Genomic DNA, 25,028 nt, shown 5'->3' with positions numbered 1-25,028 from the left:
CTCCCATTTCTGTTGTGACCTCGAAGAAGTCATTCAGTCTCTCCAAGCCTTTCTTGCCTTATCTGTTAAAACAAGATGGCAACCCCAGACCGTGTCCTAGGCCACTGTGCTGCACTGTTTGAAGGTGGAGTCACATCCAGGCTCTGTCCTTTCTAGCTCCTCTCCTTCCCACACTTCCTTTCCTCTCTCCTGCTCTAGTTCTTAACCTGACTTCTCATGATGCTGCCCCTGCAGTACATACAAGTGGATATTGCTGTTTCAACACTGACATAGTCAAAGAAATTTTCTTACGATTCAGTAAAAAATTGAGTGGTTTATAGGCTTTCACATCCAAGAAGAAAGGATCCTCGAGTTTAAAACTAAGGTTCTGGTCATCCATACATTTGTTAACTAGATTTCATGGTTACTTTGTCGAGGGAGGACCTACTCTGCAAGACTAAAAGGCATATATGCTTTGTTGGTTTCATTAATGGCTTTGTCCTGACTTGCATTTCGTCTCTCTTCAAAAAACTGAGTTTGATGTCAGGATGAGCACATGGTTTTTGAAGTACTTACGTTAATATTATAGTCTCCTATTTGCATTATTAATAAGAGTAGATTTTATTGCCGCTTGAAATGGATTCACTGGCATCCCAGAATAGATAGTTTTGATACTGGTTAAGGCTGCACCCGGGCCATTTGCATTCCACATTCTTTGTAATGTGCCAAGTGCTTGCTGCACATACCTTATTTATCATGTGGAAGAGGCGGAATGCTCTGATTTTCAGGAGGTCTTTGTCAGGGGAGCCAGCTTTTCTAACATTGCTTTCCGTAGTCCTGAAGCTCATGTTAGAATCTGAGCATACAGTTTCATTTTCCTCTCTTTGGAGCCAGTCCTTGAAAGATGAGACATGCACGAGGAAGTAAATCGAAGAAGGACTTTTGGTCATATTCTGACACGGGTGCTTGGGACAGCACATCTGAAATGCCTGGAATGCAGTCCTGTACAGTTGTCCTATTCACTGGTGAGACCGAGAGATGATGGCAGCTCATAAATAATCTTAATTTATACCAAAGTGGCAGCATTAGAGCCCAGTGAGGTGATTGATTTCTTTGTTCCCCTGACCTACAACATTAAAATCCCGTTTGGTTCTCTGCTTATTTTAAAAAACTTCACTTAACTTCTGACTCTTATTTCCTCTTAGTCTTACTGTTTCCTATCTTTGTGTTTGCTTGAGGCTTAACTCACACTCAGCCTTATTGTGTCTCCAGCTTCCTGTCCTCTTTCTTCTCCTGTCTTGTCTTGTAGATCTTCCCTGCTCAAAAGGTTCTCCTGCCCATCAGCAAACTACGTTAGTTTAATTCATTTGCTTAAAAACGGACCTCTCATTCCTAAAATTGGGCTTTAGGTGGGAAAATAGGATGTGATAATAACTAACATTTGTAGCATGCTTGCCATGTACCAGATGTCACCAGGCACTTTATATGGATTATTTTACTTAATAAATCCTGAGAACCTTGTGAAGTAAGTTGCCCAGGGTCACACAACCAGGTAGAGCCAAGATAGGAACCCAGACAGTTCCATGTTCGTGGCCTACTCTGTTACTTCATTGCCTCAACTGTTGAGTCCATCAAGGTTTAGTGGTCACCAGTGAGGTCACAGCATCATGCTAAACACACAGACACTAGAACTGTAGCAGAGACCCTTTCTTGCTCTTGCAGTGCGGGACCCTAAGTGTCACATGAGAGGCATGTGTGGGTACTTCCTTTATACCTGTGTTTGACAAAAGTCAGGGAAGTCTTCACCTTTGTGGAGCTGAGGTTTTAAGGGTAATTGAGAATTTGCCAACTAGAAGGAAGGGAAGCACAGAAACATGAGAGATGAGAGGATGGGACGTTGAGGGAGCAGTGACTCTCATTGTAACTGGAGTAAGCATGGGTCCTGCAACAGTGGAGAAGTGGGCAGGGGGTACCTTGAGGCCTGGGATCGGTCATGCCCAGATGCCAAGGGCTTCAAGTGCCATGGTAAAGAGTTTGGACTTTCTTCTTCAGTCATTAGGAAGCTGATGTCACATGCCATGTTTTCCTTCTTAAATGTCTCCTGCCAGTGTTGCCTTGTTCCGTGGAAGCCACTGGAGATCCTAGGAGCTCCATGGTGTCTGATGTCAGTAGCTGAGATCAGCTGGGGGGACAGTTTATTGCTATGGCATTGCAAAACCTAGTGTTTTCATGCAATCTTTTGATCCTTGGTTCTCCACAATTATTATGAAATTAAATCCAAAACTATAAACAGAAACCTAATTTCAGTTCTTATGTTCTTAACTTGTAAGATTAATACAGAGATATTTTCCAAAGAAGTTTTCATGTAAGATTAAATATATGGGTTTTATGCAGTTAGGGTTTGTTCCTCCTAATTAAATTTACTTTTTTTTTTTTTTTTTTTTTTTTTTTTGAGAAATTGCCCATTTAAGTGATGTTACGAAGAAGCACTGGGATGTTGTTGAAGAGCTATAATCAGTGTGTTTTAAATTTTTTTTTTTTTTACTTCTGTTAATTGCTGTTTAATATTAACCTTCAGGGGCGCCTGGGTGGCTCAGTCAGTTAAGCTTCTGCCTTCGGCTCAGGTCATATCCCAGGGTCCCAGGATTGAGCCCCCACATCAGGCTCCCTGCTTGGTGGGAAGCCTGCTTCTCCCTCTCCCACTCCCCCTGCTTGTGTTCCTTTTCTCGCTGTGTCTCTCTCCATTAAATAAATAAATAAAATCTTTTAAAAAAAGAAATCAAGATGCTTTAAAAAAAATAAATTAACCTTCAAAAAACAAGCAGCATCTTTCTTGATGGCTTTTTTTTTTTCCCAAAGGAACATTTTTATTGTCATTTTTCTGGTTTTAACAAGATGACTAGATATAGACCCAGTTATTTAATTTTTTTTATTTTATTTTAAGCCCATTCTTTCTTACTTTTAGTCAGAAAAATAATCAGTGAGTTATGAACATTTCAGTCAGATTGCAAATATATTGCCCTAGCCTACCCACAGGGAATTACCAAACTGGCAAAAATTATAGAATAGAACATGGGCAGGTATACCTCACATTGAGATTCTTAGGTGGGGACTATTTAAGACAAAATTAAATGAATTTTAAAATCTAAAAGATGTTCTCCTTTCAGCCATTACCCTGGCAGTTCAGGCCAGGGTGGCCTGTCCCAGTGAGGCCACCCTAAAACAGAAGATGGGGGGCGCCTGGGTGGCTCAGTGGGTTAAGCCTCTGCCTTAGGCTCAGGTCATGATCCCGGAGTCCTGGGATCGAGCCCTGAATCAGGCTCTCTGCTCTGCAGGGAGCCTGCTTTCCCCTCTCTCTCTGCGTGCCTCTCTGCCTACGTCTGATCTCTGTCTGTGAAATAAATAAATAAAATCTTTTTAAAAATAAATAAATAAAACAGAAGATGGATGTTACTCATGTTCCTTCCTTCCTCCCTCCCTCGCTTCATTCCTCTGTCCTTCCTTTTTTTGTTTTTAACTGCCTTCAGTGTTTGTAGTACTTTTCCTTTGATTGCCTTTGGTAATGGCAAACTTTGATTTTTTGAAGTTGGATTTTATTTTGGGAAATAGCCAGAAGACCGACAGAGTCATAGCTGATTACAGTAGGTGAATACTTTGGGGAATTCTGTTTTTGCTGAGATATAAGCTAGAACTGTTAGGCACTGAGGCTGATTTTTATTGTGTATCTCATGAACTGCTTTTAAAGGCAACGTCAGAAGGGACATTACAGAAACCTGTTAAGAAATGGAAGAACTGGATTACTCTATAACTTCCTGAGGTGACTTTCCGTGCAGAACAACCTGATTTGAATGTAGTAAGTCCTGTTACTTTGTTTTTGGAAACTCTGTCACTTTAATTTGCTGTCATATTTTATACATTAAATATAGTTAATATTTTTTAATTCAAAAAGAACTTTAGGATACATTAACAGCTCTGTTTTTAATTCAAGCGTAGTTCATATATTACTGTATTTGTGAAGATACACCTGTTAGTAGGGGTTCCAGTAAGTAAAAGGTGTGAGGGTAAACTTTTTTCTAAGCGGAAAAGAATGGTGATAAGTGCCATTTGAAATTCTGAGTATCTACAAGACTGTTGGATTCTGGTCAGTGTGCCACCTGAGGAGCTTTGCTCTCGGGAACTGCTAGAGTGCATTCTGTCCGCTACTTACTTCTCCTCTGATTCACCCTTAATAGTTATTTACTCACAAGGAAAGGGAGAGTTCTGTTCTTTTTTTTTTTTTAAGATTTTATTTATTTATTGTTTTAGAGAGAGAGACAGCATGAGAGAGGGGGAAGGTCAGGGGGAGAGGCAGACTCCCTGCAGAGCAGGAAGCCTGACACGAGACTCGATCCCAGGACTCCGGGATCATGACCTGAGCCGAAGGCAGTCGCTTAACCAACTGAGCCACCCAGGTGCCCCGAGAGTTCTGTTCTTGAGGCCATTATGATACTAAAGGTTTGGTTTGTTAGTGACATAACCTACGCTGTAACACCTGAGGCAAAATATTTTAAATAAGGCAATGTAAGTCAGCTTCATGAATTAAATTATCTACTTCTCTTTTGGTTCCTCCCCCCAAAATTAATGATGCCATTTTTATTCTTGTGATTTCTTCCTCCAACTCCCTAAGTGCTCATGTTTGATACTTTGGAAATGGTTGTTCTCGCCAGGATCTGCCCTGTTACTGCTGTGAGTCTTGGGCTGAAATTTGTTCTCTGGATGCTTGTCCATTGTCAGTCTTTGTCATATTTTCTCAGCTGCCTGATTCAATATATCTGCCCCAAAGGACTGGTTACAGAAATACTATAATGCATTAACCAACCTAAGCCTTTTTAAAAAATTTTCTTGCAAATGAGCATTTAAGCACATAAAAATACACATTATAGACATGATATTTAGAGCACTGGGTAAGAAAGGAATTGCTTTCATTCTAGAGTATTTTACCACTGCGACAATCGGATCTATTCATTGTCTAAATCAGAGATTCTTGCGTACTTTAGAATGCATTTCAGTACACTATAGCCCTTTAAAAATTACAAATTGAGGTTGTTTGTTTTCAGAACTGATTCTGAGAATTTTCAGTGTACTTCATAAGGTAACTGGTATCATACTGGGGACCTGCACCAGAGTCCATCAAGACTCATCAAACCACATGCCCACCGAAGAGTTTTGATAGAGCATGTTTTTAACTCTAAAATAATTACCTTGCTGATCTGGTGACCTTTGAAAAGTCCATAAAGTTAATTACACCATGAGACACACCCTCTGCTCAGCTGCTTAAGCATTGTATCAATATTACAGGGTTCCTTTGTTAACAAAATCAATGTGGTTGAAGTACAGTATTATAGTAATATGCAGTTCATTGCGTGCAGGTGTTTCTAAAGGAAGATGATGGTAATAACTACACAGGTATTAAAAAGTTCAAGACCTTTTGCTGTTGTTGTATTGTGAAGATAGGGAGGCTTTGGGAACTTGGTACATTTTTGCATACTTTGGGTTGGTGCTATCTGACAATTGTGCTAAATTTTTTAGTCCATTGCCCTTGTATCATTTGATTCTTTGACTTTACATTATTGTTCTGGTTCTGTGACTTATAAAAAGATCTAAGAACCTTTTGTAAGTATTTTAAGGTCAGCAATTAATGATAAGGAGCTACTTACTTACGTGCCAGGTATCAGTGTAACCACGTGACATGGACTACTTAAAGCTCTCAACAAACCAGTGAGGTGGAGACGTTTATTATCCTCATTTTACAGGTAGGGAAGCTGAGGTAGGAGAAGTTATCCAGGGTCATACGCTAGTAGTGAGTGGTATAACTTAGATAGGTGAGTAGAGAGATAGGTAGACAGGAAAAAAGCGGAGATGTTACGATTAGTAAGGGGATGTTAGTGAGAGAGATAATAGTTCACTGGCTGCCTGAAATGGTCTAGGCATTTTGTTGGGCAGTGAGAGACAAACACAAGACTCTAGTCCAGCCCTCGTGGAAACCACATTTGGTCACAGAGTGCCAAAATATAAGTGAACATTTTATAAAATTGATAAATGTATGAAGTCTATAAAAATAGACTAGAGGAAGGTATCAGACTCATGAAGGAGACTGAGGTGAAGGGATATTTCACAGCGATGACTTTTGTTTGAACACAACTAGAATGCTCTTAGAGGGCAAAGACCATGTATTTCCCAAATGTTGTGTCTCCAGATCCCTAGCAAAGCACCAGGAGGTTATGAGTGCTCAGTAAATGTTGGACAGATAAAGGGTGGCAGTCTGGCCAGCAAGGTAGATGTAGGGAAAGCATTGGAGGAGATGCCCTGCTCCTCCCACCCCTTGCCCCGTTGAAAACATGGGGGCAAGTAAGCATGTGTTGTGCTCTTCTGAGGTAGGACTGTGGGTGTGTCATTGAGAAGTGGCATGTTTTGGGATTGTGACCGTCTTCCTTTCACTTGGACCGTATCACCTGATGGGAATAGTCCTTACTTCCAACCTCCTCAGGACACCTGCTTTGAATCCTACCCTTATTTCAAGTTTTGTTTTTTTTTTTAACTATTTTTTATTTATATATTTGACAGAGAGAGAGAGAGAGACAGTGAGAGAGGGAACACAGGGAGAGTGGGAGAGGGAGAAGCATGCCTCCCGGCGAGCAAAGAACCCAATGTGGGGGCTTGATCCCAGGACCCTGGATCATGACATGAGCCAAGGCAGCGGGTTAATGACTGAGCCACCCAGGCGCCCCTTATTTCAAGGTCTTGATAAAAACCACACTTCCTCCATGAAGCTTTCCCAGCAACTGCCCCCGCAGGTACTTTCCTTTCTCTGCAGTCCGAGCACTCTTTTGTCTCTGACACTCATTTGCCACTTAATAACCTATTAGGTCACCTCTTTAATTACCATCTGTTGTTGTTTAAATTTTCCTGTGAAAAGGAATTCTTATTGTGAAAAGAATCTCAGAAACCATCTGCTCACCTTCCCATTGATAAAGAGGAACTAGAAGCTCAGAGAGTTGAAAAGAACTCTATGGATCAGATAGCAGTTAGACTAAGTTTGCCCCCAGAGCCTGGTCCTGCTGTCTGGGTGCTCTGCTTTCTCCTGAACTCCACAGTAAGTTTGTGGAGGTGAGGAACCCTGTGTCACACCTAGTGTGGACCAGTAGCTGCCCAGAGACATTTGTCAATGAGAGAATGAATGCCACTTTGGCTCTCTGACTCATGTTAAGATAATGTGGTTCCCAACTTATAAAATAACATCTAGGGGATGAAAGTAAGACCTCAGCCACTAGATCTGTTTGTTCAGAAATATTATCAGAAGAGCAACTACTGGACAGTTTTCCTAATTTTCGCCAGGAATACTGTTAAGTATGGTCGGTTGATTCATTAATTAAAATTCACTTGAACAATTCAGTCAGCTTTATATATTTCTGACAGTTTAAACTTAGGTTGTTTATTTTTAAGTTGTGATTAGAAGTTAGTCTAAATTAATTTCCAATATAAAAAATCATTTTCTTAATAATTTTTGCTTCATAGTGACGTAATTAAGGATGGAGATTAGATCCCGCAGTGCTCTTGGAATTGCTAAGTGAGAAATCCTTTTCTGACTCAAAAGGAGGCTTACTGGTGACAAACTCTGCTGTCCCCAACATTCTCATCAGAGAATCAGCTGAGATGAGCCTTCTAAATGTGTTCTTAAGGGGCGCCTGGGTGGCTCAGTGGGTTAAAGCCTCTGCCTTCGGCTAGGTCATGATTGCAGGGGCCTGGGTTAGAGCCCCGCATTGGGCTCTCTGCTCTGCTGGGAGCCTGCTTCCTCCTCTCTCTTTCTGCCTGCCTCTCTGCCTGCTTGTGATCTCTTTCTGTCAAATAAATAAATAAAAATTTTTTAAAAAATTGTTTAAAAAAAATGCATTCTTAAGTCAGTAGTGAGAGAGTTAGGTATGAGGTTATTGCTAGCTAGGACTGATGCAGGGTTCATTACAGAGAAACCAACACAGTAGACCCTTGTGATTCATTGATTTAACATTCATGAATTCAATTATTCATGAGACAATGACCAGAAGATCCGTGACATGTAGTAATTTGTCATTTGAACCAGGTGTGCCGTGAAGCACCTGTGCCAGGACCAAGTCGCTTGGCCGGTAACAAACCAACTGCCCAGTAGGTTTTTAGCTCCTTACCACGTGTGCAGGAAGTTGTGAACAGCTCAAAACTTCTCTGTTCTAAAAGAAAACCAAGAGGAAGAGGAGTCAAGAAGTCCTAGAAAGTAATGGTTCCTTACCAGAAAACAGGAATCTGGGGCAAATTAAAAAGTTGGTGTGCTGTATTTGGAAGTAGATTGAATCTCTGAAATGCCTGGTAAAAAAAAAACAAGGAAGAGCAGTTCCTAGAAGTGCCCTGTAAGTGTTCCGGCCGGTGTGATACTGCACTTTCTGGAGTGACTGTAACAAGTGGCACATCACCAATTAGTGCATGCACAGACCTCGAGAATTACCTCTTACGGAAATCCAGAGTCTATATTTCCATCCCCCCCCCCCTTTTTGGAGGCCCCAGTAATGACATGTTGACTGAATAGCCTTGAATTACACCATTAATCTTGCAGGTCAGTTGAGATGTCTCAAATCTCCTGTTGCTTAAGGCTTTAAGATCAGGTAGAAGTCCTAGCATATACCCATAGCCACTTGTATCAACACTTTTTTATTTTTTTCTTTTTCTTTTTAAAGAGAGAGTGAGTGAGAGAGAGAACATGAGCAGAGGAGGAGTAGAGGGAGAGAAAGAAGCAGACTGGTGTCTGAGCAGAGGGCCCAGTGTGGGGTTGGATCCCAGGACCCTGGGATCATAACCTGAGCAGAAGGCAGATGCTTAACTGACTGAGCCACCCAGGTGCCACATCTTTCTTTCTTTTTTTTTTCTTTCTTTTTCAGAAAGGGAGGGAGGAGGGGCTGGGGAGGGAGAGATAGAAAGAATCTTAAGCAGGCTCCATGCCCAACATGGGGCGACGTGGGGCTCAGTCTCACAACCCTGAGATCGTGACCTCCACCTAAATGAAGAGTTGGATGCTTAACCAGCTGAGCCACCCAGGTGCCCAAAGAGTCTGGTTTTTTTGGTTTTGTTTCTTAACGATAACAACAACAAAACACCTTAGAATAGAAATTCTCATATAACCAACCCGTAAGCTCCCAATCGCTAGAGAAAACCTATGGGATTACTGCTCTCCCTTGTTTAAACCTGACCTCCTTTTAGGCTCCCTTTCCCTCTTCCAAGGCAAGTTTTTATATTCTCAGTTGGAACATGGGTAAAGGATAGTATTAACAAAACTGCTAAATTCTAAAAAGTGTCTTTTCTGAACATACAGATAGCTGTGACTTCACTACAGAAAAATAGTTAAAAAAGCAGGAGGGGAAAATGGAGAAGGAATAGAGAAGGCAGACATTCCCCTCGTTGGCTGCACAAGGGATCCACAGTTCCTTGGAAAGACTGGACCAGCAGAACCCTACACTCAGTGTGGGGACAGGGTATGAATATCACAGGTCACAAGTATCAGTAGGATTTCAGCCATCACCAGGTGCAGATATCCAGCTAAGTCGTGTCCACTGCAAAACTGAGAAGAGCAGAGAAGCACTGGTGAACATGTGAGGAAGCCGTGGCAGCATGACGGGGTTTTACAGACCGAGAGCTTTCCAGAAGTTAATTCTGAGTTAGAAAGGCTACACCAAGTCAAGATTCTGCAAGCAGATACTCCACTTACACATGAGGCTTTCTTCTGTCTCGAACACTGAGAGGTGCTCTCTGGTATTTATTACCAGCTCCTCTGGTCTTCGAGTTTCTACTTTTCTATGACCTGCCTTCATTTTCTGAATGAACTGGGGGAAATTGTCAGAGGTCTAAATAAACTTCCTGGGGATCGGGTTGTTACAAAGGAACCCTGTCGTATGAGGCCCTGGTATGTTCCACATGGGAGCTGTCTCCTTCTAGGTCCCCGTCTCCTTCTAGGTCCCCAGTCCCAAGTCCCTTGGTGTGCATACAGATGTCATCCTGGCGAGCGTGCCATCCCTCCCATTCCCAGCGTATTCGTTACCTGTGTCTGAGAGGACGAGGCTCTCTGCCTGTGTGGGCAAGTAGCCTATCAGCACCTGAGTGGTGGACAGCACCAAAGTTCCCCTGTGGCCAGAGGTTGCTCTCCTGACCTTTCTTATGCACTCCACTTACAAAGGGTTACTTTTGGTTTGGTTTGTATATTTAACTGATTTCGTAATGAAGGAGCTTTGTAATCAAAATCTTAAGCTAGATTCTGAGCAATTTTTAGCATTGCAGAAAAGATGAAAAACGGTCAGGGAAAGATGCAGACTACAGACCGAAGGATGAGAATTTTCATATGACCATGTGTCTTGGTGGAACCAATGTAAAATTACCCAGGAGACCTGGCTTCTGGCCCTGTTTCACCATTCGTTAGCCAAATGAGCCCTTGGGCAGGTCTAGCAGGCTTTGCTAGACCACCGGTTTTTCCACTTACATGTAAGAATTTCTGGCTAAGAAAAATGTTCTTTTCCTTTGACAGGTACGCATCCTATAGATAGAACCATTCCCACATTTTTACGCAAGGACAGGCATATTAATTCCTCTACTTTCTTGTAATTAGATCTTCAAATCTTCAGTCCACCTTTATTTTATAATTTAATTGTAGGAAGGATTAGACTGATTTGTTGAAATTAGAACATTTCAAAAGAAGCCTAGGCTTTCTGCTTAAAGTTTGCGTGCAGAGAAAATCAAGGCCCACTGATGACTAGAGGTTCTCTGTATATAGCCTTGCTCAATTATTAAAATATACAACTTATTATAATGTCTCTTACTTGGTATTTGATTATTACATATTTATGGAGTTGATGAATAAATAAGAATCTTCCGGCTTCTTTTAACACAAATAAGCAATACAGACAGGTGTTCCTTACACCTACCTGTATTACTCATTGGAGTGTCTCTCAAGTGATTCTTTAGGAAGCTTTATTTACTTTGATTCTCTGAAGGGAAGTGTACTTCCCTATTTACACAGTTTATTTTCTTAGAAAAATTATTGTAGAGGTTTTTAGTCCTTGCGTCCATATGTCCATTCTCTTCTTCTTTGACAGATACAGAATTTTGGCTACAAATATGGCCACCCAGAATAAAGACTACATTTATCAGACTCCCTTGCAGGTAGACGTGGCCATGTGACTAAGTCCAGGCACTGTGAAGGGAGCAGAAGCCATAATGCAGCTTTGCGCACAGTGTACCACTTAAGAGTTGTGCCCTTCGCCTTGCATTTTCCTCTCTTTACACTGGTTGGAAGACTAGATGGACAAGGGCTACAGGTAGGTCTTGAGCAAAAAAAAAAAAAGAAAGGAAAGAAAAAAAAAAAGAAAGGAACTTAGATCCCTAGCAATTTTGTGGAGTCTAGTCCCCATAAAACACATAATGTTAAATAACATGACATTCTTACTCCAAATTATCACAAATTCCCAATTATTGGAGTGTGAATTTGCAGGAGTTGATTCATCATATACGATTTTGTTCCCTTTAATTCATTCTGGTTAGACTTATTTGTAGAGTCATTATGTCCTTTGCTGTATTTGAAAATAGTTGGAAACTATGCTGTACCCTTGAAACATGGGAATGGCTGCACTGAGCACTGTGTTCAGTGGCAACAGCCCTCTCCTCTCCATGTCATCTGACACAGATGTCCGAACCATGTGCCTGCTTTTTCCTAGAGCGCCTCTGTGAATTTTATCTCAGGTCTGAGATGGTAGTTCCATGGGGTCTGCTATTTGATGTAGAAGATGATGGGGTGGGGGGCACCTGGGTGGTTCAGTTGGTGAAGCTTCCAGCTCTTGATTTTGGCTCAGGTCACGATCTCAGGGTCATGAGGTCAAGCCCCACGGGGAGCCTCCATCAAGCTTAAGATTCTCTTTATCTCCCTCTGCCCTCCCCACCCCAACTTGCACACGCACAAGCGAGCACTCTTTCGGGGGAAAAAAATGTAGAAGAGGATGAGATTGGCTGGGACCTCTGTTGTTCAGACCCATCAGGTTCCTCAAGCATGTCACTATCCTTTTATACCTAGAGCCAGCTCCAGCACCTCTCTACAGAGAGAGCAAGAGAGCCGCAGCTGTGCCTGGTGGGGAAGATAGACGGTGGTTGAGCTTATAAGAGATGAAAATTTTTCAAATAGACATGGCCTAAAGTGACAGTTCTCAGATCATGGTACCTGACCAGCAGCATCAGTAACCTGTGACTTTGTTAGCAATGTACATTCTCGGGCTTCAGCTGAGACCAACTAACTCAGCAACTCTGGAGGGAAGGTTCACAGTCCGTGCTTTAAAAAGCTGTCCGGCACACTCAAGTGAGAACCCCTGTTCAAAAGTATGTCGGAAAGCCCGAGAGTGGTAGTTACAATGGCCATATCCTGATGGAGGCATAGACTCTAGAAAAACTTTGGCTAGAGGAGACAACCAGGTGGGCAATGAAGTGAGGAAACACTGTTCAGAGAGAGGAGTAAGAATGAGTGGGGCTCATTCACATCATGCCCCCGCGAAGAGTCTAAATCCTGCACTCCTTCCTGCATTTGGTACCCAGAGCCTCTCTGGCTTCTGCTTCTTGGTTCAGGCGTTTCATGAGCCAGAGGTGGAGAATTGCCTTTATATTGCTCTGTGCACAGACTGTGATTCTTAAATCGCTGGTATTTTTGAGTGGAAGAGGTGCCATAAACTAACTCATGCTGACTACAATGAATAAGGAGGCCTCTTCAGCCACCACCTACCTGTCAGCTCGGCAGGCTGAACCTGCCCTTGCCCTGGAAGAGGGTTTTGAGCCAGGCGCCAAGCCCTTTAATGGCTATGAGGGGGAAAAAGTAGAATTTCCATGTAAGGGCTACCAAGAATATAAGTGCCTATTTAATAAATTATTTTTTGAAATGCCTTTTCCATTTTGGTATTTAAAGTTTGAAAAATGTTTGGACTACTATAATTATCATTTCTGGGAAAAAATACACATTGCAGTATTTTTGTTTTCGCTGCAGGTCAAGTTGTCGTTCAGGATGGAAAGTAAACACGTCCCTTTGCTCAGCTGCAGTTCACATATTTGTAGTCTCTGCGTGCCCTCTTGGCGGCCGTGGTAGATGAGGGTTTACGCCGTGGGTACACAAAAAATACAAAGACGGCATAGAAACGTGGGGCCCTTTCAGGGGCTTGGCCCAGCACAAGGCTGATTAGGAATCGGGGGCTGGAGCCCAAGGAATGGTCAGGAGGGTGGGGAGGCCTTCAGAGAAAGAGTTGTGGGAAGGGAATGAGACTGTTCTGGGAGGTGCTGACCACCAGAGGCCATCTGCAAGAAGGAAGCATTTTCTCACCAGGAGAACCTTTAGTGATGTGGGTATAAATGTTGGGGGGGGGCATTGTGACCATTATATTACGTCTTGGCTAGAGGTACATCAATTTGATAACTTGGTGAGCCAGGCCCATCAGCATATCTTGAATGCACAGATAGCTGGGGAGGAATCTCCAGGGAAAACTGCCTATACAGGGTGGCTTCCTTCTTTCTCTCCAGACAGAGCAGAGACTGTTCTCTCAAAAAAGTGGAATAAAGAAAGTAATGGAAACTGACAGAGAACCAGGACTTGAGTAAAATTTCCGGCGTCCAAAGATGACTGTGTGTGGAGCATTCTAAGGATGTGTGCTTGTGGAGATATAGATGGGTGTGTGTGTATGTGTGTGAGTGGGCGTGCGCACGTGTGTGTCAGAATCAGCTTCACCATTATCAAAAAGAGGACACGGGTTGATCACATCCATGTCCCAGGCGTCGGGTGGGGCATTAGGTTTAAAACAGACTTGAGGGGCACCTGAGTGGCTCAGTGGGTTAAAGCCTCTGCCCTCAGCTCAGGTCATGATCCCAGGGTCCTGGGATCGAGGCCCTCAGCGGGGAGCCTGCCCCCCCCCCCCACTTCTCTGCCTGCCTCTCTGCCTACTTGTGATCTCTGTCTGTCAAATAAATAAAATCTTTAAAAAAATAAATAAAACAGATTTGAGAGAAGTGAGCCAACGTGAGGGCGTAGGATAGTGCCTTCCTCTGTGTGTGTGTGTGTGTGTGTGTGTGTGTGTACGCGTGCATGTGTGTGCATGTGTACATACACATCACATGTATATGTTTAACATGAAATATGTTTTCTGTTTATATAGCATATATATTACATCCTAATGTAATATAAAAGAATGTGCATATTCTTTTAATCTCCAAAGCATTCTTGTAGAATAAGTATTATGTCCCTTTGAACACACACGTATACTGAGTATTCTGAGGTCATTCTGACTCCAAGCCTAGACTTTTTGTAGTAACTGATGATGACAACGATAAAAGTGATTCTTATGCCAGGGAGAGGACTATTTGCAATATATATATTGTCTCGCTTAACTCTTACCACAACCCTGAGGAAACTTTGACACAGACAGGTGTCAGGAAACTTGTCCAAGATCACATAGCTAGTTGTGGAAGAGCCAAGACTTGAATATAGTTTTTTTCTGGCTCTCAAATCTTGGTAGTAAGCCAGTAGGTAGACTGATTGCCATACAAGAAAGGTAAAAAGTATCTAAAAAGTAACCTCTGTTCAATGGCAAGCAAGTGGTATAAACAAGTATTTTAAGTAAAACAAAGAAGGGAGGAAAAGAAAGAGGAAGGAAATGGCCAGAATAATTTTTCAAAAATCTACTTCTGTATTTTTAGCCACATGGGTCATGTTTTTTTTCCCCAGAATGTGTAAACCCTCATGCGAACTACCGGTTGAATAGTTAAATAGCCTGCTGTTCTCTATTAGCAGCTGCTGTTGTCTGCAGAGACAAAACAGCAGCAGTATTCTGCAGTACTCTACCCGTCCTTTACTTGTGCTGCTCTGTTGCATGCCTTATTCTTGATAGATTTATTTTATTTTATTTTATTTTATTTTATTTTATTTTATTTTTTGAGAGAAAGCATGCGTGAGTTAGGAGGGGAAGGGCAGAGGGAGAGAGAGACTCTCCAGCAGGCTCCATACCGGGTATGGGGCTTGATGCGGGGTTCTATCTCACCACCCTGAGATCATGACCCCAGCTGAAGTCAAGAAGAGTCAGATGCTCAAGGTACTGAGCCACCCAGCTGCCCCTCTTGATACATTGTTTTGTTCCCATAAGTATAGTCACTTCCAGAAACTTCTGAAGACCTCCAATCATATAATCACATAATATTCTCTGGAGTCCTTCTAAAGACATTTGAAATCCCAAATCCCTGGGACTCAGGAATTTTTTGACAATATTACCAACACCCTTGGTTTTCTGTTCCTTGTTTCTTAGTCTCATAAGATTGCATTTTTCTAATGTACTACTAAAACTCTACATTGTTAACAAATCCACAAATCCTGGACTTTTAAAAGAAAAAGACTGGCTCCTCCTTTAACTCAACAATTATTGTTGGTCCTCCTTGAGGGAGTAGAGGCCGGGAGTCCTTGGTTGCCTTGGAAGGGCTCACAGAACTCCTGGCTAGGCACCATCCACAGAGGACACCCACAACACCAGCCCCCCATTTCACAGATGAGGAATGCCAGACCCTTCCTTCTCTCATCTTATAAATCCTATGTTTTATTTTTCCAAATCTGTATCATGATAACACATGTAATCATGGAGGAAATCTTGAAGTATAGAAAGCAGCCTACCCAAAGTCAGAGCCACTCTTCGAGATAGAGGCTTTGTTTGTATCCTGTAATGGATATTGCCCCATTTAAACATCCCCCTGGGGAGTTCTTCATTTCTAATGTTTATGCTTCTATGATGTTTTCAAACTGTTAGGAAGATTCCTCTTAAGATGGTGCTGAACCAACTACACAAATTTAGTTCATTTAAGTTTTCCTCATTAGTCATTTTCCCATTCTCTGATAATTTTCATTTCTTCTCTGTGGGTTTGTGTTTATGGCCAAAAGGGGACGAGGTATTCAGAGAAGTTTATTAGGCAAAATTAGTCTTTTTGAAAGCCATCTTCAGTTCTTTGTACATTTATCCAAACCATCCTGAGGTTTTATTTTATTGCCAGGTTTTCAAAAAAAAAAAAAAAAAATTCATTGTTACATTTTGAAAACGTGTTACTCTGTATGAATATATAAATTGAATTATATAAGTGGCAGATCCCTCTGGAAGTAAATTGAATACATGTTCCTGGTGTGAATTAACAGATGATGAAATAAAATGTCTTTGGACTCAGAATTCTAATAACCTTTGGTAAACTGTGATTTAAAATTTGATAGAACGTGTATAGGCCATGTTTGGGATCTAGCTCTTTACTCCCTACCCTCTCGGCTATTTTCACTCTTCCCGGGGAGCTCTCATCTTTTCCAGGAAGACTCCAGAGAACTCATTGATTCAGGTTTCCTGAGAATTAAAGCAGCCTCGAATCCCCTGGGATTGTGGGGTATTGGTGGGGAGAGGTGCCTAGAACACTGGACCAACTTTGGAGAAGTTGGGAGACTTTACAAAATCCTGATACCAGTGGCCCACTGCCAGTAGATGGACTTGGTCTGGGTTGTAGTCTTGCGCTTCCGGACTGTTAAAGCTCCCCAGGAGTCTCTTGTGCTGCCAGGGTGCAGAATCACTCTTGTAGCCCTGTGGTTCTCAGACTGTGTCAGAACCACGCAGAGGGCTTCTTGGGGTAGATTTCTGGGCCCCTCCCCCTGAGTGTCTAATCCTGTAGGTCTGCTCTGGGGCCTTAGAATTTGCACTTCTAGCATATCCCCAAGAGAGGCCGATGTTCCTGCCCATGACCCATTGTTTGAGAACCACTACTCAAGACCGCTGTATCACGGGGAAATCTTGCTAAAGTGCAGTTTCTGACTCATTAGGTCTGGCCCAAGGGTCTGGGTCTCTACAGCCCAGCATGATGCTGCTGGTCCAGGGGCCAGCCACCCTTTGAGTAGCAAAACTCTAATCTAAAGCATTATTTTCAACCCAGTTCAGTTAGATCCTGGTTAGACAAGATGTGTGGTCTGGGAGATTCCTGGAGGTAGCACGGGGCTCAGCATAGAGCTTGGGCCATTTGGTGGCAGGCAGAAATCTGGAGGGCTCATTGCTTCTTGGGCACTTAGCCAGCTGCCATTTGACAGGATGTTTGAACATGCCCTTGGCAAAGCTCTCTTGTCAATAGGGAACTTCATTGTAAAGATTCCCAGTTTGCTCAGAGGAGTAACACAGTAATTCTCAGCTCTAATCACACAATAGAATCACCCAGGGAGCTATTAAAATAAATATTTTAATTCCCAGGCCCTTCCCCTAGAAATTCGTACTGAATTGATTTAAGGTGGCATCTAGACAGTGGTATTCTTAAAAGCTTGATAAGTGATTCTCATGGACAGCCAGCATGAGAACCACTGAAGTATCTCATGTTGCAGTTTTACAGATAATTTAATTTTTTCTTTATATTTGGTTAATTTATATTCTACTGTGATGCAAACTAACTTTATTAGATAATGAAAGAGTTTAATTTGGCACTTTTAAGAAACTGCCAAGAAAAGGGCATATGTAGATTCCCTCACTTTAAATCCTAAATTCAGAGTAAAAGAGAGTGCTGGGAAAGTACAGCTGGTGTTTCTGAACAAGCTGAAATATGAAATATTTCTGGGACTGTATCAACAAGCCTAATTTTTTCCCCTCGGGGTTATGATTGTGTGGAACAAGTCTTCACTGCGAAGCTTGCCAAAAAAGGTTATGATAAAATCATGGAATGTGAACGAAGAGAATTCACAGTGTAACTTTAAAGGAGTCAGTCTCTAAATTTAAAAATGTAGGGATGACATACGTCTTACATTTGTAATAGAAGTTTTCAGAACAAAATAGTGCTGGATACAAAAAATCTCCACCTTTTATCCGGTGGTGTGTGTAAGGCCAAGGAGCAAATGAGTTTGGGAGGATGGCCACCAGAAAGTGTGGAGGACGGTACCAAAGACCCTCAACCCCTCCATCTTTGCAAGTTAATTTGCGTCTCTATATGTGAACAATAGTGTAGCCATTGACTAAATATACAAGTACCAGGAAAGGCGAAGTTCCTTTTGCTTTTGGCATTGTGGACCAGTGGGAAGATTGTAGGCTTTAGAGGCTCTGTCACTTGCTTTGTGACCTTAGCCAGGCTTCTTAACCTCTCTGTGCCCGGCTCCTCATCTGCCAGGTAGACATAAAGGTGTTCTCTCTGTTCCCATGGGAGTATGAAAGAGGGGTGAGAAAAGGAGAGGCGTGGTGCCCCACGCATAGAAGGTGTCCCATCAATCAAGATCGCTTTCGTTTCTCTAGCCCAGTCCTGTCAACCGAATCCTTAATAAGAAAAGTCTGTCAAGGGGCGCCTGGGTGGCTCAGTGGGTTAAGCCGCTGCCTTCGGCTCAGGTCATGATCTCAGGGTCCTGGGATCGAGCCCCGCATCGGGCTCTCTGCTCAGCGGGGAGCCTGCTTCCTCCTCTCTCTCTACCTGCCTCTCTGCCTGCTTGTGATCTCTCTCTGTCAAATAAATAAATAAAATCTTTAAAAAAAAAAAAAAAAAAAAAAAGTCTGTCAAAAGCCTCCTCTTGTAAGTCTTTATGGGTATTTTCTACTGGTGAATTACACCATTGTAGATTTCTTCTTAATAATTGTGAGATGTTTTTCTATTTGGAGAGTTCTTGCCTTAACACCTTGATTCTTGCTGGTCCCTGCATCCAAGACACTCCCGGCCTGCTACTCGCCTGCCTTCTCTTTTCCTTTGTTCAGGCCTCAGTGCAGGTGCTGGCCTCGCCCACCTGCGGCACCTGCTTTGCTGATTCTGCTTCAGGCGTTTGTCTCCACCTGGCAGCACACTGTGTCACTCTTGGTCTATTGTCTCGCTCCAGAATTGTGAATCTAGGAGGGCAAGGACTTGGTTTTATTCCCTGCTCAAAGCTCTGTGCCCAAGAACTCCTGGCACGTGGAAGTCCTTCAGTAAACATTTGTCAGATGAATGAGTGAGAGTAGGATTAGAGGATCTCTCGGACTGCGCCTCAGCTGGTACCTCGAGGAGATTTGCCACCCCTAAACTCCCAAGTGGCTCCTGCAATCCCTTCGTGATGCCATGGCTGCTCCAAGATTTCAGGTTCTGAGGGAACGAGATTACCAAAGTGACATGTAGGGGAAACAGTGGTCCCAGGCTTCTTCCTCTAACTCTGTACTCTACCTACTCAGTTCTGTGATATCAGGTCTGATTCAAACTTGGTGTCCCTTGAAATACCTCTGTGGTTGGAACTCCCAAAGATTGTGTCAGAGTGACCACGTGCTGCCTGCATGGCGTTTGTGTGTGTGAGACTTAGGAATAGGTGTCAGGGAAAGGACCCGCAGAGCCCTCAGCAGAGTCGACTGGAGTTAGTTACCTGTCTAGATTTCAGTTGTCTGTTTCATGCTGCCTGTTTTCCATTAACAAATGTGCATTTTAAGTGACATTTTAAGAGACTTTGAAAGAGGAGGAAGGCTTCAGGGTCAGATGTGTGGGACTCCTCAAAAATAAGATAGAGTGAGAATCTGGCAGTATAATGTTTTTCTCTCTTTTTTTTTCCTTCCCTCCTCCCATCTAGTAGTTTTTGTTTCAACTTTGGTTTTATTTAAATCTGTGTTTAAGCAGAAAATCTTGAATGTGATTGCTACTTGTAGATCATGATTGTACTTTCCCTGCTGACCTATGGACCTGGAGAAGATCTACAATGAGCCAACATGTGGTCATACAGGTTCAAGTGACTAAGATTGATACACACTTTATTGTAAAATCATTCTAATATGGGGTGACCCTGTCAGTATTTTAAGGGCTAACCTCTTAAAGGAAGATAATTAATATGATGAAAGAAGCTGTTTTCTCTCAGTGACCCCTGTTATAAGTGATACTTTCACTTTAATCTTTCTATATCTGGGGCAGTTTTTGTTCTTTTTTTTAAGATGCCAGTTGCAAAGCGTTGCCAAGGCAACCAGACTGAAAATTTTGTTAATTAACTATTATATATAGATTTGTTAGGCTCTATAGGGTAAGAGTCAGGAGAGGCTTCTTTTCAAATGGATGAAATTTAAAATTCAGAGGTAATATCAGAAAAACCTTCTAAATGAGGGGAAATAAATATGTGGTTGTGGTGTTCTCCTTATTTTCTTCATGGAAGAGAGATGGAATGGAGGCATAGATGAATAAATGAAATCTATAGGATGAATTAATTTAGAAATGGGGCTGAGAAAAGACGTATCAGAAAGACACTTCCTGATGCTATGGTAACCATAGTTGGGTGTAAGCCACAGGTGAAAACGGGTGGGGGAGGGTGCTGGTGAGTAGGGGTTCTGCATAATCCATCAAGACTCAAATAGAGGATTGAAAGAAGAGAAAAACCAAGAATGTTAACAACTACAAAAATAAAAAGAAGATACAAATCTTAGAAATCTAGATTCTTCGAAAGCATCATTTTACAACTTGCCAAGTCAGTATAATAGGCTTGAATCTTACGCCTGCTAGTCATGGAGTTAAGAACACAACCTTAAAAATTTTAAGCAAAATCTGTTAGAAATACAAGAAGTTATTGGTTCATAGTGGATGATTTTAATAGATCCTTCTTGCAAATCAAATAAAAAGGGGGAGATGTAAGTGATCTGAATGTCCTAATTAAGCTTGATTGAATAGATTTGTAGGTTTACATCCAATAAACAGAGAATACATGTTCTTTTCAAATACCCACATATTTTAAAGTTGACCTTAGACCACGTGTGTACACACCTGTGCCAAAACACACACATACACACAAACACAAGCTTAAGAAATTAAAGGAAGTAGAAAATTGTATGGCCTACATTCTCTGCAACAAGGCAATAAAACTATAAAAATTAAAATCAAGAGGAAAGCCAGAAATACTTATGCAGAACTTTAATAGCATGGTTCTATAAAGTCTTTAGTTAAGGAGGGAATCAGAGTCGAATTATAGATTATTTAGAAATGAGTTACATTGAGAGTAATGCATATCAAAAAATCAGAATATAACCAAAGCAATATTTGGCCTAAAGTATTAAAATCACAATTAAAATTATTTGCATTTCTAAGAAAGTAAAGGAAATAGAAGAGAACTAAACAGTAGAGAAAAGTCAGTGAAATAATCTGGAAGATGAAGAAGGAAGAGATTCAAAAACTAACAGAACAAATGAGCACATAAACTACAAAAAAAATGGTCATACAACCTGAAATGAATTTGAAAATCTATAAATTAGGTCTAGATAAATTAGACACTTAGCAACGTCAGTACAGATGACTCTAAAAGAGTAGAATGCCTAAAATCTAATAAATCTGTCCCTTCTTCCTTTAAAAAAAATACTGAGTTCTGATAGTTTCACAATTGGGTTGTATGAAAACATCAAAAAACGGATAATTCTTATGTTATTTAGACTGTTTTATAGCAGAGTAAGGTAGAATGATAAAAAGCTCTTTGAACAATTTAGCGTGTCTTGGGAACTAAGCCTGGATGAGGGCAGCACACACCTGTGCACGCGTGCACACACACACACACCAAAGAGCTACAGGTGACTATTAGTCAAGCTTATAAATTTAAAAATCTTAATGTTATGAAGTCAAATCCAGCTGGATCTTTAGAAAGAGGCTTTAAGAAAGCAAGGATAACTTTAAATTTGCTAATTGATTATATAATAAATTAAAGGGAAAACCGGTACAATCACCTTGAGAAAAGTTAAAAAAGCACTTAATAAGACCTAACCCTCATTTTTAACATTCCTAAATCCCTTCAGTTCAGACTGAACAGTGGTTCAGACTATGTCTATATACCTTACCCCATTTGTATTACAAAGGTGCTTCTTAAGAGGTAAATAAATCTCTCAAAGTTCGAACTGCACAACACATCAGTATGTGAAAACATTGAGACCATGAAACGTAAAGAGCAGAATAACCGGGAAGATGTAATATGGTAGGTTATGATGAAAGCATGTTCTATGAAGCATGTGTTTTAAAAGTCTGATTATACATACCAGATACTTTGCAGGATAAGAATGTAATGTGATACAGAAGAAGTTAATTGCAGCACATTAACAAGCATAGGAATTAAGTGCTGTTTGCAGTTACATTCATGGAGCTCTTACTATGAGGCCATGTGTTTGGGTTTGCCGATAAGCCATGCTCTGAATGTATTTCACAGACTCCGTCTCCATCAGTCCCCATGAGGTTAAGATTCACTTTCTGCTCATCAGCTCTTTGATTTGTTCTGTCCACACTGATGGACATCCAAGAGTGGGATTCCTCTTGTGTTCTCTTTGCAAGGCAGTTGCTTGGGGTTACCTTAGGAAAATGGGCTCTATGCATTCTCTGTATATCCTACTGCAGCCACACTGGCCTCCTTTCTCCTCCTGGGACACACAGGGGTGCATTAGCTGTGCATTCTGCTGGGATGCTCTTCTTCCAGATAGCTCCATGGCCTACCCTCTCCATCGTTCCAAGTCTTTGTTTAAACATTGCCTTCTCAGTGATGCCTGTTCTGACGAGATTGCAACTGTCCCCCCATTTCCATGCACTCAGATTCGCCCTTGCTCCATTCCATTTTTTCCTCATGGCACGGACACCCTCTGCTATGGCACAGTTTGCTCATTTATGATGTTTGTTCTTCACTTGGTATTTCTGTCCATTGTGCTATGAATTATACCAGAGCAGGAATCCATGCTTGTTCTCTTCATGGTGCCTCCCACGGTGCTAGAACAGCAGGTGCTTAATAATTATTTTTTAATGAATTTACTAGAACTGTGAGTGTGAAGGCTTTCCTACAGTGTACTTTGATTAGCCAGGAAGTAGATGAGGTAGATGGTCAGTGGAATGAATGATACAGCAGTCAAGGTAGGAGTGACCTGAGGAAGACTTGGTTTTGGAAATAGGTCTACCTTTGTAAAAGGAGGAGCCGAGTGAACTGGAAGTGAGGAGGCCTGGATTCTTGTTTTCCTTTTACCACTGACCACAGGCAGATCACTTGAGCTCTTGCGTTCCAGGTTCTGTGTCTACAAAACAGACCACAGTTTCTTGTTTAGAAGACTAAGACTAGGTGATCTGGATCTGACTTTGCTTTTGTGATTCTGTATGGGTTTCACTGGAGGAAACACAGAGCTAATGATAACATACCCCAATACCACATGGCATCATTTTCACCCAGTGTTTTCTGAACTTCCCTCATCTGCCCCAGAGATCGTGAGACCATGATGATGTGCTTTCAGTTCGTTTCAGCCTTTTTCTCAAGGACATGATGTTGGTATAGGTTTCTTAAAAACTTGAACCGAGACACTCCACTATGGACTGGGGCTCCAGAAGCTAGGGCTTTGCTCGATCTATTTTTCTTATCTTTTAAAATGGCCGTGCAGCCGTGGTCAGTACAGAATACCGAAGAGAGGAGAGAGGGGCGTTTGATGGATCACTGCTAGAGATAGACAAGGCCAGATGGCGTTCAGGGAAATTACAGCTCATTCTCCATCTTGCTGAGCTTCCACATCGTAGAATCCTATGATCTGAATAAGTTCATCTCTTTAAAATTCAGGGCTCAGAGATGGAGTTCTTTCACGTTGATTGTCACATACCTTGTCCCCAGTCCCTGAAGTAGCCAGGATTTTTTCCTGGGTCCGTGTCAGGGTTTTAAACATACACTGTTTTCAAAGAGCAGCCCTTGAAACTCCTTTTAAATTCAAAGATCTTCAGGTGAGTCAGTGCTGGAGCCCAGGTTCCCAGATTCTGCACATCATGCAGGCACCTGCCTGAGCCACTCTTGATCTGATCCGAGCACTGGACGAGGAGTGTTCAGCACTGGTGAGCACAAAGGTGGAGGTCACTGCAGCCTCACACCCCCGTGTCGTGAGTGGATCTCGGGGGAGATCTTCACGGTCGGCTATGCTGGTTTCCACCAGAGTTCTTTCCCTCCCCTTCTCTTCGCTCCATGAATAGATCCTCAGGACTGCGTGCTCACGACGCCAGTGCCCCACGCTGCCCTCTGGGCATGTGCTAAATTCTTTCTCTCCCATTTAGAAGAGAAGCCAGATTGCTCCAAGGCCCGCTGTGAAGTCCAGTTCTCTCCACGGTGTCCTGAAGATTCCGTTCTGATCGAGGGCTATGCTCCCCCCGGGGAGTGCTGCCCCTTACCCAGCCGCTGCGTGTGCGACCCCGCGGGCTGCCTGCGCAAAGTCTGCCAGCCGGGATACCTGAACATTCTAGTGTCCAAAGCCTCAGGGAAGCCGGGACAGTGTTGTGACCTCTATGAGTGCAAACCAGGTACGCGCGGGCATCGCCTCCGCAGCCTCGCGGCTTCGCGTCGCAGGGTCGCAGCCCCCTCTGCCGCTGCCGGCCTCCTGGGGAAGATGGGCACACCTGCCACTTCGGGTCCTGGCAGCCTGACTTCTGGCCTTCTAGTCACAGAGAGCCAGAGTGATCGTCCACTACTACACGTGGCCTGCACATAGGCCATCTTTGTTTCTTCTTTCTCTCTTGCTTCTGAGTGTGCTTGACGGGAAAAGCGGGCTTAACAGTTTTGGTCCTCCAGCTCCGTGCTTCATTCCCCCAGAGTAGATCAGAGCCGTAACTTGTAGACGTATCGATCACCTTATTACACTTAAAGACAATCATTGTATGTAAACAGCGGGTTATGTTTGGCTAAGTAAAGGCATCAGAAAGCCAGATGTGTCGTCCTGAGCTTCTCGGCCCCAGTCTTTCCCCTGCCAGCTCCCCACCGCCCTCCGCTGACTTGATAGCCTGTGCTGACTTCTTAGACCATTTCCTCACCTTCGCTACACTTGGTTTGTTGTCCTGTCCCAGCTATCTTTTGCTTTATATTATTTCTAACATCCTTGTTCTTGTGGCATTTCTAATATGATCTGTGAACAGGGCTAGGCAATAGTGATTTTCCTCTTTGCAAGTTTCTAACCGTTGGTCAGAGTGGTTTTTTTCCCTAACTGCCAGATCAATCCCTCAAGCCAAACAGTCCCTTGTCTGTCTCTTACCGT

The 25,028-nt window shown here is 42.4% G+C and overlaps 1 protein-coding gene across 1 annotated transcript in view; it reads left to right on the top strand.

The window, feature by feature from the left end:
• LOC111158419 (cysteine rich transmembrane BMP regulator 1) overlaps nt 1-25,028 on the top strand; it is a 230,387-nt gene that overhangs the window by 61,226 nt on the left and 144,133 nt on the right. The window contains exon 3 of the mRNA XM_022520421.1: nt 24,058-24,300. Within this exon, the coding sequence (XP_022376129.1) occupies nt 24,058-24,300 (243 nt within the window). The remainder of the gene's footprint in view (nt 1-24,057; nt 24,301-25,028) is intronic.

This window comes from Enhydra lutris, unplaced genomic scaffold (assembly GCF_002288905.1).
Source record: "Enhydra lutris kenyoni isolate GAN:26980312 unplaced genomic scaffold, ASM228890v2 scaffoldscaffold59, whole genome shotgun sequence".
NCBI lineage: Eukaryota > Metazoa > Chordata > Mammalia > Carnivora > Mustelidae > Enhydra > Enhydra lutris.
This window is presented reverse-complemented; position numbering and strand designations above follow the sequence as displayed.